Source organism: Liolophura sinensis, chromosome 9, assembly GCF_032854445.1.
Source record: "Liolophura sinensis isolate JHLJ2023 chromosome 9, CUHK_Ljap_v2, whole genome shotgun sequence".
NCBI lineage: Eukaryota > Metazoa > Mollusca > Polyplacophora > Chitonida > Chitonidae > Liolophura > Liolophura sinensis.
In genome coordinates, this window is record NC_088303.1 from 19290615 (window position 1) to 19305424 (window position 14810).

At 38.7% G+C, this 14810-nt stretch overlaps 2 protein-coding genes across 3 annotated transcripts; one reads left to right on the forward strand and one right to left on the reverse strand.

Moving 5' to 3' along the window:
- Positions 1 to 691: 691 nt before the first annotated feature.
- Positions 692 to 8122, reverse strand: LOC135475138 (programmed cell death protein 6-like). 2 transcript variants are annotated; one of them, XM_064754903.1, is made up of 6 exons: positions 8011 to 8122; positions 6388 to 6449; positions 4864 to 4908; positions 4359 to 4517; positions 3400 to 3509; positions 692 to 2135 (listed from the first exon to the last, which is right to left on the reverse strand). In XM_064754903.1, the coding sequence occupies exons 1-6, from the start codon at positions 8097 to 8099 to the stop codon at positions 2034 to 2036; spliced, it is 567 nt and encodes a 188-aa protein (XP_064610973.1). In that variant the 5' UTR covers positions 8100 to 8122; the 3' UTR covers positions 692 to 2033. The 2 variants fall into 2 exon arrangements, with proteins under 2 accessions (XP_064610973.1, XP_064610972.1); XM_064754902.1 differs by lacking the exon at positions 6388 to 6449 and adding an exon at positions 7006 to 7067 and having other exon boundaries at positions 8011 to 8121.
- A 4893-nt stretch (positions 8123 to 13015) lies between these two features.
- LOC135475054 (histone H2A-like) lies at positions 13016 to 14376 on the forward strand. Its single transcript, XM_064754795.1, has 2 exons — positions 13016 to 13154; positions 13684 to 14376. The coding sequence occupies exon 2, from the start codon at positions 13703 to 13705 to the stop codon at positions 14102 to 14104; it is 402 nt and encodes a 133-aa protein (XP_064610865.1). The 5' UTR covers positions 13016 to 13154; positions 13684 to 13702; the 3' UTR covers positions 14105 to 14376.
- The last annotated feature ends 434 nt before the right edge of the window (positions 14377 to 14810 follow it).

Sequence of the window (14810 nt, forward strand, 5' to 3'; positions counted from 1 at the left end):
TCCAAGGAATGAGCAGAAACACAGGATCTAGCATACAATCCAAGGAATGAGCAGAAACATACTAGTCTAGCATACAATCCAAGGAATGAGCAGAAACATACTAGTCTAGCACTCTCTCCATGGAATGGGCAGAAATGTAGGGGTCAAGCACACCGTCCAAGGAATGGGCAGAAACAGTGGAGTGTAGCACGCTGTTCAAGAAGTGGGCAGAAACAAGTCTAAAGAACGCACAGAGCAAATTGCTGAAGTAATGGACAAAAACATAAGGGTCTAGCCCTCTGTCCAAGGAATGGACAGAAACATAGGAGCCTAGCATGCTGATCAAGGAGTGGGCAGAAACATAAATCTAGTGTACTGCCCAAAGAATGGACAGAAATGCAGGGGTCCCACATATGGGAAGAAATGTAGGGGTCTGGGATACTGTCCGACGTATGGGAAGAAATGTACGGGTCTAGGAAACTGTCCGCAATACGGGAAGAAATTTAAGGGTCTACCAGTCTTCCCAAGGAGCTTATGGATGAAGGGAGACAGGATTCCCATAGTATACCACACTCCTTTACCAGATACTTTACAAACCTTCAGACCATTGGTGACTGAACTCAAACATGCATCCTTTGAAGAATATCATGAACAGCATTTGTCAAATGAGCCACCAAAGGGTTCAGTTGATACAAAGACAAAACACTCAGGCTATAATATATTTAGTTTATTAGTTTATACAGGAAGCTGAAATTTGATTTAATTTTAATAGTTCATATGTACATTCCACCGATGTCAGTTTTCCTCCGACTCATTATTTCACTACTCGGCATCCAAGAGTAAAAATGTCATTCTTCAGGCACGTTCTACTTGCACCTGCAAACACTGCATTTTCATGGAATTAAATTTCATTAAATATTTAACTTATAAAGATTGTAATATCATTGAGGAAATGGTTGTTATGAAAGATGTTAATATATCCTTAATACACAAATGGTATAAAAATCCAAGATCTTGACTGAACAGGTGACCGATTTCAAAGGTATTTAACAACAGCCCTAATTCATAATGATATCACTGCTTATTTATGCTGGAGAAATCTTGAAATCCCCCCAGTGTGGAAGTTCCCTTCTTGTTCACCTGATTTGTATAGGATCTGCTGAAATTTCACTGTTCATATGCCCAAGTGAACTACTGTGTGCCGAGTTGTGTATGATCAACTCCAAGATGCCTTCCCTACCTGGTAACAACACATGAACCAGGTTGTTTACAAACAATCAATGACATTACTGCATGTAGATTTTACGGCTAATCTGTACAGCACAGGAGTTTGTGTGAATGGTATGGTCAAGATGATAAAAAAAACAAAGGCAACAACTTATGCCCTCAAATATGCAGTTTCCTGAGTAAATTCACAGAACTTCTCAGCATAACGAAGGACGTGCTTACTTTTTTAAAAATGAAAACCAAAAATACCAAAAAATCCTCATCACATACTGTGGGGCTTTTACAGACGTGCCTTCTGATCACCACAGCATAATAACAAAAAACAGGTGCAATTAACTGGCCCAAGGCCAAACAACTTTACATGAAGGTCATACATTTCTGCCATGCTGTTAAAGAGATTGTAAACACTGATGCCTAAAAATACAGTTAGATAGAAATCTCAGGCATCAAGGAAAGTGCTATAATTACATAATGAGTTTAGATTGCTAACTCAGTAACGACTACAGATTTCAGGGGTCTAAATAACCCTGGCATCGAAAATATGTATGCTACTTAACAACACTAGTAGAGATGACTTCACTAAATTTTTAACTACACCAAATAAAATAAAAGAATACTTAAGTTCACTCATGTTCATATTAATTCAGATACATGTACATTAGAAATAATTTTCTCATTATCAACTTAAAATAGTTTGTAAAATTTACTTGGATAAAGCCACATAGTTACATACAGTTTACACGGTTTAAAGTAAAAAAAAAAAAAAGGTTATTAACACCATAAAAGGGTCTTTGAAATGTCAGCTGGTATTTCTTTGAGCAGAGTGTTCAGCTCTTCAGGCTAAACACAAGAGTGAGGAACTGTTCATATGTTATCTGGATCCATCCACTGCGATTTGTGTCATAGCCTTGGAAAGAGTTTGTTAAAGTCTGCAAAGAGTCAAATAAAACAGAAATGTCAGAAACATTAAACAAAACACACTGATAAACAAAATGTTCATGTCTTTGGAAAAACAGATCTATTTTTGACCATTTATATTTTTCTACATGAGTTTTCTAAAATAAACATTTCAAAACAGTTGCAATGAGGTATGAGGCTTGGGCTCAATGTTGAAAAGAGATTAACAAAATACTGAGTTAATAATATATGGGACACTGTTCGTATTAATGCCAAATCCTGCTTCTCAAAATGGATTCTCATTGAAACAGAACTGACGTGATAACATACTAATCACGCATTAATTTCATATTTAATATATATTTGCTTGCTGTAGATACAGCAGACAGCATTATGGTGGGGGCTGTTTAGTGGCCTAATGGTCCTCGAAGTCAGGAGACCCTGGGGAACAAACTCGGGTCAGGTCATACTTGCAGCTGCCTCGCTTGGCGCTCGGCACTGAGAGGTTATAAGATAGAAACATGACTGGTTGACCCGGTGTCAGTATAATGTGACTGGGTGGGCACTTTGGCGCCCTGCCACAAGAAGACACAGTATATGTACACGCACCTAATGACTCCTGGTTGTCATATGACTGACAAATTGTTAAGTACGGTGTTAAACCTCAAGTATTCATTCATTCATTATGGTGGGAGGAAACCGAGAAGAGCTCGGGAGAAACCCATTACCACCAGCATGTTGCTGACAAGAGCTGAACTCACAGAGGCCACATTGGTGATAAGCTCTCAAGTTATCGTTGTGCGTTAAAATGCCATCATTAGTCCACAAAGCCCCCGTCACAGTTAATGAGCTTCCTACATTTCCCTCCATATATCTTACATAAATATCCACAGAAGGTTAACTTCTTCAACTTGACTCAGTATTCCTTGTGTATTAGTAATGGTTATTATGCGTAAAGAGAAACACACTCACAAATGAACGAATGCACAACCATTCATGTATTAATTTTTATTTAATTCAAGTGCCATGACGAAGAAGATTTCATGACTGCAGCCTGGTTTATGGACAAATGGAACTGGAAAGGCTTTAGAGAAACACCACCACTTAGACAAGTACCAACCAAACCTTCTACTCAATGCTGCAATGGAAGTTTCCAATCCTTGACTGAAGCATGAGACATCATAGGTCAAGGGTCAACAGTCTGATGTTAGAGTGATGCTCTACCTGAATGAGCCTGTCAGGATTACTGTTATATATATACACTCCACAGCAGAATGAAAGACAGCCAAGACTCACCTGCATTACAACACAACACTGGATAAAATCGTCAAATGCCACAACTCCTCGACCCTGCCTGTCAAATTTCTTCACTAATATGTCATAAAATCTGTCAGACAAGCGATAACCTAGGAAAAAAAGAAACATTGAATATCACAGAATGATAACTACAGATAGTATAATGCATGCTTTGCAGTCTGGAAGAGCACTACTCAGAAAACAAACACTACTGTAGGGGCATCTAACTTTTTAAGATTTTGTAAAGTAAAAAATAAAGTTTTGATGTGCTGGGAGAAGTTACCCATGGTAACTACATGGGTGGACAATCCATAAATGCCTCTCAGGGGGCATCACCTGTCTGGCAAAGTTGTGCACAGTGTACACTAATGCCATTACTAATATCGTTGCAAAGGGATTTGACATCATTTATTTATTTATTGATTTGTATTTTAAGCCGTACTCAAGAATATTTCATTTAAACGACAGCGACCAGCATTATGTGGGAGAAAATCGAGAGGAGCCTGGGCAAAACCCACGACCAGAAGATTGTTGGCGTATACAACCTTCTCACATACAGCTGGAGATGAAGCCAGCATGAGCTGGACTTGGAACTCACAGCTGCCACACTGCTGAGGACCTTATGTTTTATTAATTTATTTATTTGATTGGTGTTTTACGCCGTACTCAAGAATATTTTACTTATACGACCGCGGCCAGCATTATGGTGGAAGGAAACTGGGCATAGCCCGGGGGAAACCCACAACCATCCGCAGGTTGCTAGCAGACCTTCCCACTTACAAGCACAGAGGAAGCCCGCATGAGCTATCAGCGACGACATTGGTGAGAGGCTCCTGGGTCATTACGCTGAGCTAGCGTGCTAACCAACTGAGCCACCGAGACCCCGAGGAGCTTATGGGTCATTGCGCCGCCCTGGCATGCTAACTACTAGTACCTCATGATGACATCATGAAACTTACCAAAACTTGTCAAAGCTGTTTTCAGCTCATTTTTATCGATAGCCCCAGAGTTGTCTCTGTCGTATGTTCTAAACGTGTTTTGCCAATCTGTTACATATTTCCATAAAGATGAAAATTCCTGAAAGTTGATTGTTCCAGAGTTGTCTCGATCAAACATACCTGTTATGAGAAAAAAAATAAAAATATCAAATCTGAATGACAGATTACCCTTTTGAGGAAATGCATTTAATATTCATTCATCAGTAAAATTACTTAACCTGTAACCATTCAAACTCAATGATATAAAGTGACACCAGTTGTGAATTACTGTGACTCAATGAAATATATAATGTTATTAAACTTTAATAAGTATGTACATGTACATAACTGAACAAATTGTTTCTTTTTATACATACCATACTGTAGTTCAGTTAATTTAAATATTTGTTATTTAAATGAAACGCATGTTGCTTAAATTTCGGTGAACATAAACAAGCCTCAAGGAAGAAATGAAAAGTGGTATTACCAATCATTAAGCGTACAGTCTCTGGGTTAAAAGGGGTCCATGTCCCTGGAAAAAACAAAGTACATGCATTCCATTCAGCATATTTTTATAACGAAATATGGGAGGGGGTGGGGATTGAGGGTGACAACTGAAGGCTGCAAAACTATGCCTTCTCAACAAATAAATACTTTGCTGAAGTGACCAAAATTGTTCAAAATTTTAGAGAAAATGCCAGTAGTTCTTATTAATATTATGAGTTATAATTCTAAAGCATTTTCTTGCTCTCCAGGCTGAAGCCTTATTTATTTATTTTCTTTATTTTAACTCTTTCATTAGTCTATTCTTCCCTAAATTTAAAACTCTAACATTTAAGGAGTATTTATGTATCTCAGGGGAAAAATACACGTCATGTACCAAACTACCAAACATTCAACCATCCTTAACACATTGTGCCTAATTACTGGGTAAAAGAATATACTAAAACAAACAATAACCCCGTTGAAAGGCAAGTTCAGTCCAAAGGACACAATTACTGGTATCACACAATATCCAAGCACTAGTGTACATGTGCTTTTGTCCAGATGCTAACCTAGACTTTGCTACATCTTGGCATTCCAAGCCCACAATGAATGAATATCAGATATTCAGAAGTTGAAATATTTTCAAATGTAGATGTTCTAATCACTGACCACTAATGTGGAGTTAAATCATAATCACTCATTCACCCAAAATTCTTGAAATGTTTAAATGAAACTAAACACTACATGTACAAACGTATACATGCAATACAGGCACATTTAAAAGATACATCAGCTTGGAAGACCATGCAACAAGCCACACGTGTATGTGCCAAATCATATAAAATATATCCAAAAATTTGTTCTCTTGAACATATCTTGATAATATCCACTCTGATGAAATCAAGTCGTTTCTGAGCTGTGAGCCAGTTTAACAATCTAAAAGAAAAGTATCCTTGAGTAATAATTACACTGACATTCTGTTAGACGAATCTAAATACTGAGAGATGTGTGAATATGTGCACTTCATTTTCAGAGATTTAGACCACAGATTTCGTTCCTGTTACACTACCCTTCTGACATGATAATGCCAGAATCTGTACGTCTATCTATTTCTTCAATGCAGCTGAAAACAGGTAAACATGCACGTTTGTCAGGCACGTTCAGCAGCAGGGCCTAGACGTCATTTAATTCACATCAGATTTCCTTCCCAGTTCATCATGATGTCCCAATACAGACAGTATGATATTTCAGTAGAAACTGATACATTGTTACACTGCTGACGTTCACTACAAACCATTTTTGACTCAACAGTGGCTCAAGGTTCACAGTTAGTGCCACCTTACAATACAGGCTTAAAACAAAAATCTGCCTCCATATTTAAATTTGGTGATCATAACTCACATGAAGGACTATACAGATACACATTCTGTATATGGGTACTTAAACATGTGGTCATCACTCACCCCTATGTCTTGGCACTACAACGGCACTATAAAAGACAGCAAACTTTGATAAGCAGCCTTACCATTTGACAGAGCCTGTTGTAGCTCATGGCATGAAATAGAGCCACTGCGGTCGTTGTCAATCCTAGTGGAATAAAAAGATAATTAACAGGTCTTTTCAACCAGACAAATAAAACATATCGCTCTCATCTACCATCAGCATGCCTGTCTAAACACAAATCAGTCATCAAAAGGCTGTTTGTACTGATCACTGTTCTAGTGTTCCTAATAACTTCAAAATCCCGAGGTCTTTTGAACACAGAATTTAGCCAATTTGAATTTCTGAGATTTTTTTTTCGGCTGACATTGGCCAATCTACTAGCCAACACAGTTTATCTCAAATAAAAAGATTACAAAAAAAAGAGGCCATGTATCTGTGGTCAATTTTCGAATTTAATAGCACCAGGTCCTCATCACTTGAGCAATGGCAGATTTTGACACATGTACATTAAATAGTTTTTGAAACTAAAGACAGCCAAAAAAACACACTTGTGAACATCTACAAACTGTGAAACCTACAAACAGCCTTGAAAGTGACATTACTCGGGTGACTACAGGCAGAGCTACAAGTGACACTACTGGGCCATGCTGTGGACATGCGAGCAATACCTACATCACTGCATTGTAGAATACAGACTTACCATTGGACAAGGCATCCTGGAGCTCTTTCCATGTGATCTGACCACTCCGGTCTCGGTCAACTCTAAATGGAGCCAGAGATATATTGGTAGAAAAGTGCAACTACTGTTTGTATCCATGACAATTACATGAAGGATCATGAGAGGAGGATTGGAGAGGGACAAGTATAGGTTGAATAGCTACAGTAACTGCAACAAAATATGTTCCTAACATTGATAGATTATGTTCCCGCCATTTAATCCACCACAGACTACATAAAAGTCAGCAGGTTTGTCAGGCACAGTGCACCTGGTAAAGGTGTAGCACATGTACGTGTTATGCCAGCCAGCCTATGTTCAGCCATATACCTTACACCTTTTCTTCACACATGTATCATGTCGTTTGATAATTAGTTATTGATGCTGTCCTCAGTGTTTAAAATGTTTAAGTCAATGACGCTGGATTCCTTGTTTTCAGTCACCATATTTTGGAAAATTGGAGTGGGTGGCAGAAAAATTTCCATTTTTATTACCATTTCTTCAGCTACATTTTAATTCTAATGTAAGTACCTTTTGTAACAATTTCTGTCGCTACATTATATAATCAGTTCTGATGAGGGGACTAATATGATAGGACCGGAATTACTGTATCAACTGTGATTTGCCATTCGCTTGTAACCCGCCGAATTGCTTTGATTTTAATTCTCAATAAATACAATTCACAGCAGCAGTGTAGAATAAAGCAACAATCACAGTGGTCCCATACATCATGGCTATCTGAGTGATATAATCATATGTACATGAAACTGATAGATGTTACAGTTTGATTTCTTCCTTACATTATTTCGCAATACCAACTACAATGGATATGAGAATGTTTACTTAGGTCCCGCAGAGTAGGTCTACGGGTGTGCACAGTACGTTTTGTCATAACAGATAACATTCGTAAAGCGTGCAACAAGACAGGTGGATTTGTTGAAAACAGAATAATTACATGCCATGAAGAGTGTATAAATACAGTCTGTATACCTTTGAAAGACATTCCACAAGAAGTTTTGGTCTGGCATGCCTGGATTTGGGGGCCGGTAAGCCTGTTGCTGTTGACCGTAGTACGCCATCGTAAAAGCTCTCGGTCTTCTTCCGTATGATTCCGGACTGTGAACATATCTACCTCCACATTCGTGAGAGTTCACTACTGAGTGACGAATCTCGGCACGTGACATATGTCTTTGACGTCAAGCCTTGTAAAGATGTGGGGAAATGCACCTTTTTCAAAATACCCACGCCCTAATTACGTGCGCTATTAGGATACGTTATGATGTCTTTGTCTATTTTTAGAACAAAGAAGTTACTTAGTCACAGGCTAAAAATGACACATCTAAAACATTCATGTAGTAATGGTAAAGCCATTTAATCATGCTACCCATAAAAACATAATCCTGCATGATGATACTGTACATAGGCTACGTGCTACATTCTATACATGCATTTTCACATCAACTGAACCGCATGGTTAAACAATATTCATGTTACATAACAAATTAAAAGATTCCACGAAATGCGTAGTCAGTAAAGTTATATACACGCCTAAAATACCAAAGTGGAATCAAAATAAGAAACGAATGAATGAATGATTATGGCTTAACGCCACATCGGCAATTTTGCAGCGATATCGTGGCGAAAAAAAAAGCTAGAAATGTTAACAACTGGTACATGCATATAGCCTAAATGTATATTGGTACATGCATGGGGCTATAACTTAATTTTTGGGGGCCCGGACGAAATTCCAAACAATAAGTGGTAGCTCAATTTCTCAATTCTACTCGACAAAAATATTTACTACGCCACTTTTACCATAACACAAGACATTTGCATAAATTTAATTTTAAATATTCATGACTGTTACTTACGTATAGCTTTTTTCGTCACAACATTTCCTTACTTGCTATGATCCAATCTCTGTTTACAAAAATATTTAATTTAGGCTACCACTAAATATTATGAAACGCGAAGTGCTGCGATTAAATTATATCGCCCTTTCTTTTCTTCCACCAGACCTTTCCTTTCACACACTGAGTAAAAACTGGTCCTCGTCTTTGGAATAATTTACCTGCATGAAGACCTACAAACCACATTTTCCATATCTTTATTTTAATCGAGACTGAAAAGGTATATCTTGACAACTTGGTTAATTATCTTCATCTTGAGCAGTCAAATTGTATATCTCAAAATGATGACCGACCACTGACCATAAATGTATTGTTTTTGTACCTAATTTTTCTTTCATTCATCGGATATAATGTACAATGTATTTCTTTTGTTCATTACTCTATCTGTACAAACACTAATGGTATTACATTTTACAGATATAGCGCATGCTATCTTACCCGGTAAGTGATGGACGACCATAATCTATACGGACGTGATATTGGTACCACCCGAGGGGGTCAAACCTAATTGGAACTTACATGTTTACAGTAGAAGTAAATTAAGACATGATAGCCTTCTTATGTATCACACATTTTGATAAAATGAAAAATCACTTTACCATTCTCCTTACAGTGCATGCGTCGCTCTCTACCTTTCACTTTGCATCACTGGTACCAATAGACAAGCTTGACCTTTGGATTATGTGAGACGCACGGCGACTTGCTTCAGATTAGCCTCATCACTTGTCTCCTCCCGCGGAACTATTTAATTACCATTCATCAACAAAATTGTTTTAGGCGTTGGTTAGAATCACGTTGCACATTCTCTAAATAAAGAAAATGTATGTGTATAAAATATTACTAGAGACGAAGGTTGAGACGGATTGCCTGTGTTTTCCGACATCATTTCCTGCCTCATCATTGTAACCCCAGAGATCTCGGCGTTGTTCAACATTTCTGTTCAAAATTTGCTATTGGTGGCAGTGATATAAAGCGAAGGGTAGGGAGCGACGGATGCGCTGTAGGGAGTATGTCACTTTACAAGGCGTTGCGCAAATTACAAAAAGCAAGAGAAACATCAATGTATCGTGAACTCTCAGTTTATAATATAATAAGACCAATTTAAAAGGGTGGTTGGATTGTTTATGAAGCAAAGAAAATTGAGCAGTCCACATTTTGTGTGTATTTCGTGTGCCTTATTACCTGAATATTCAGTTGACATGTACATTTACATGTAAGATTTGCAAGATTGTCAGCTGAATTAACAGTTTATCAACAGTTTACATGCCCAGCTGTGTACTTCTTTTATTTACCCCCATTATTACGGTGGGTTAAGGTAGATTAGCTCAGGTAAGCAAACGCTCGTGTCACATTCTTACCTATGATCTACATGTCTGAAAGCTGTCAAAGCAAACCTTTGATCCGATTTTTGAGCTTTCCATCAGGAGTACTGGTAATTGAAAGTTCCGCCAGATGCTAAGATTAAGAACTGAATTATTCCGTAATGTTCTTTGTACAGTGTAACTGTCTACTTTGAAGTTGAAAACAAAAAAGAAAAAAAAAATGTCTAATTTTTACGACCTAGTAAATTGCCTTTAAACGATGGGTACTTGAGTGGCCGGTGAACAGGGACGTCAAAGATAGGTTTTTGCCACTTGATATATGCAGGCCGTTAAACTACTACTCTGTAATACAGGCAGGCATATTTGTAAAGAGCCATAAATGCATTAACTGAATGGACCCTAAAGCAAATTATTTCTTAATGGATATATCATTCGTTGATGAAGTCACTACTATGCAAATGGAGCATTATTCATTGCTTTGATGATTACTGTGAATTCTTGATATCGCGAGAAGATTGGGTTCGTGGAACATTCTACGACGAGCGGTGGACATCAGGCAACAGGAGTTGAACATGAACAAATTTAAAAAATGTAACATGACTGCCAGTTCAGTAGTATTTCACCATGACAAAGGCTTGGCTGTACTATCCAAATGCGATTGTGATTAACCTGTAACTATCATTTATAGAAGATTTTCTATGGATACACCAACTACTTCCAGAGCGTTCCACCCAAAACGTTTTTTGATAGATCTCCACATATTCGCCGTCTGGAGGTGAAATTGTGCGCGCACACTATCCCTGCAGTAAAGTAGACAAAGATGTGTCGAGGATTATCATGCAGATGCCGTTGTTCTCAAATGGACGAAAACAAACCAGCCGCCTATCCACTTCGTTTAGCTTGGTGCATATGGCAGCCCATATAGAATAGCAATCCAAAAACTTGACCAAAGAATCTTTGCAACACATAAGATGGACCTAGAAGATACAATCCTGCATCAAGATCCCCTAGATTGTACGGAAAGAGGAGTCTTCTTCAAGCAATAGCGGCGCTAAGCCGTAAACATTCAATCAGTACTCCAGAAGCAGTGCAGAGGTGGAACAGAAACAGACTGTATACCAGGTAATGAAAAGCCCTTCTTATAAGGAATGTTCCCCGTCTAAATCAAAACGTGCTGCGCTTGACAGATTTAACATCAAGGTCAAAACGTCCATAAACAATCATGTTTCAGAATGAGTTGGATGAATCACTTTACTTTTCGTCGGAGAAGAGAAATCTTCTCCATCCATACAGCTTGACCTTACAACACCCACTGTTCCGTAATTAAAGCCACTATTGCAATCCAGTCATCAAATTAAGGAGAACGATGTTAGTTAAACACCCATGGCACCCGATGACAGATAAATGAGAGTGTAGAAGTCCCTCTGACGAAGGAATCGAAAGTAGCGCTTTCTCGTTTGAACAGAATATCGTAAGTGATGCTCTAATTAAATATTTTTTAGCTGATCTTTAGCTGCATTTAGGGCCTTCTATATCCGTAATAAGAATGACCGGTGAATTCGTTTGGAACTTCATACGCGAGTTTTAGTTTGACCGAGTTGTGCTGTAGGTCCACGTGGGAGGATATCCATCGCTTTCTGCGTGGCAAATGAACATGTTATCATCTTAATGGGTAGACATACGTGTATACTGTAAAAGGAATATTTCAAAATCTCACACAGATTTGTTTGAGGATCACGTTTGGCTATACGTATATACAATATCAGATTCTTGGAGGAGGAGTCAAAACGAATATACAGGTATTGGATGCACATAGATTGCATGCAACCACGGGGACTTAAACCATGGCCGGTTAAGTGAAATGTGCCTTATACATGGGTATAGATTTATTTATTTATTTATTTATTTTTTCATTCATTTTAATTGATGTTCTACGTCGTCCTCAAGAATATTTCACGTTTACGACTGCGGCCAGCATTATGGTGGGAGGAAACCGGGCAGAACAGGGGGGAAACCCACGAACGTACGCAGGTTGATGCCAGACCTTCCCACGTGCGGACGGAGAGAGAAGCGAACTTACAGCGATCGAATTGGTCATTGTGCTAGACAGGCGTGCTAATCACTTCGGCCACACGCGAGCACCGTGTAGAGGGTGTGCATCATATGTACATGACAATTAGGCTAAATAGTGTACCCATGTACATGACACAAAACTTGTATACCAAAGCATATGATGCAGTACGAAAGACACCGGCATAAAACAAGGTAACCGTATGACAGTCTCTCGAAACTTAACATTTTAAGTTTTCTCTCAGAATTGTTTACTGCGACATCAAAATGCTTCCCCAGAAAACTAACAAAAAGGCAACTAAAACTAAAATTTAAAAAAGAAATTTTAGCGGTCAACGTGCTTTTATCTGAGTTAAATAGATTTTTTAAGGCCTGATACTCGAGAAAATTATTGCCGTAAATTCACTAAAATAGTCTGTTAAATTAGCACAGAATGAAGTCGGTCATCCGCCGAACAAAATATTATACCATTGCTTCAACCGATGAAGAGCCTACATAATTTACTTGTACTATTTAGGCCTATGAAAAACACTAACAAACTGCACACAATGTTTTCAATTTGTAACGATATCATAAGAGTCAAAATGTACATTCTCATAGACCTAAATTCCCAACAGGTAATCTAAATATGCAAATGCTGAAAATAGACAGAAACGATTGGCCAGTGAACTTTGGCGCCAAATTCCAGCTCCAAGCTCAGTGTTGTAGGCTGGTTCTGGCCTTGACTGCAAGCCAACATAATAACTCGTAAGTTCTGCATGATCCAACCTGGGTTATTCCAAGGCGGAGTAGTGTGGACAAAAGTGGTTAAATTATATCTTCTTCTGACTGGGTAAGCTTACTAGAATTAGCGCATTAAACTGTGGTCTGCAAATCTTTAGATAGTTCACTGAGCTGGCATAGCGTGTCGATCATTTCTGATCGCCATAATGAATCAACCAGAACGTGGAAATGGTGGACAGACTCCTTCCATGTACATTTGTGATGATCTCGTAAAATGACAGGTTGTATGCATGCACATTGTTGGTCGTGGGGACTATTGCAAAGACAAGGTTGTTGCCTGTGTTGATTGCTGGCCGACTTTTCGGTCCGTATTCCTGGTGAAAAGCAGATTCCTCATTTAATTTACGTCACTAGCGAGTGACAGCAACTTCAACTCTACAGATTCAAAATTTTGCTTTTTCATGATCACATTATGTGAAGAGGCACTTTGATTCAAAGTTTGAAAACTTCAGGAGTTCTGGTACTAGTATTTCGAACAGCATATTTCAGTTAAAAGTTTCAGTTTTTTTTAATGTTCTTTTCATCTTTGTCTTTTTTTTTAATCCATGTTTATTGTAAATCAGTGCATTTAAATCCAGTTTTGGCAGGTGATACAGAATGACAGGACGTGGCAAAGGCAAGACAAAGACCAAGAGTAAAAGCCGCTCTTCTCGGGCTGGGCTACAGTTCCCTGTTGGGCGTATACACAGACTGCTGAAAAAGGGGAACTACGCAGAGAGGGTGGGTACGGGTGCCCCAGTCTACCTAGCTGCGGTCATGGAGTACCTGGCAGCAGAGGTGCTGGAATTAGCAGGCAATGCTGCCAGGGACAACAAAAAACAGAGGATCATTCCTAGACATTTGCAGCTGGCGATTCGAAATGACGAGGAGTTGAACCGACTGCTATCGGGAGTGACCATTGCTGAAGGTGGAGTTATGCCCAACATACAAGCTGCCTTACTGCCAAAGAAAACGACTGGCGGCAAGGGGAAAGGGTCCTCTCAGTCACAGGAGTTGTAACTCATCAAGACAAACAGGGGATTTGAATCCTTAATAGGACACATGAAGCTGGTAGACCAGTCCAGAGACTCCAGACTATTGAATCAAATTCAATACTGTTGCCATAAATGCAGGACAAATGATATATAAAGCCTGAATATAAAGTAAAAACGCATTCAAATGAAGTAAACAGTGATTCAGATTGAGGTTAGACCCTTTTCTTATTTGTAGTCTCTGACTTTTCAGCAATGTGGTCTTTCATAATAAATTTGAAATCATTGTGGTTTTGATAACAGTGTTAGTGTCTTAAAGCATCTCAAGCAGTGATTTACCTGAGATAGAGCCCAGTTCCGACTTTAAAAATGGTACCTGTTGTTCCCTCGCTGAGCACTGAGAGGGAGGAAACAAGACTGGTTGACCTGGTGTCACTCTAATGTAATTTTGTTGGGTATCCAGTCTAGTGTCTTTGACATGATACATCAGTAATAAAACACTAATGGCACGGACTTGCCCTGCCACAAGAAGGCACTGTGTACACATACCTAATGACTTCGGTGACCACCTCGAAATTGGGAGACCTGGAATCAAACACAGGTTGGGACATAACAAAAACTTTAATAATGGTACCTGGGTTGGATGGGTTGGATAGCTTGTGTGTGAATTATTTGTTTGATTGGTGTTTTATACCACACTCAAGAACATTGGAATCATTCAGTTGCGGCCAGCA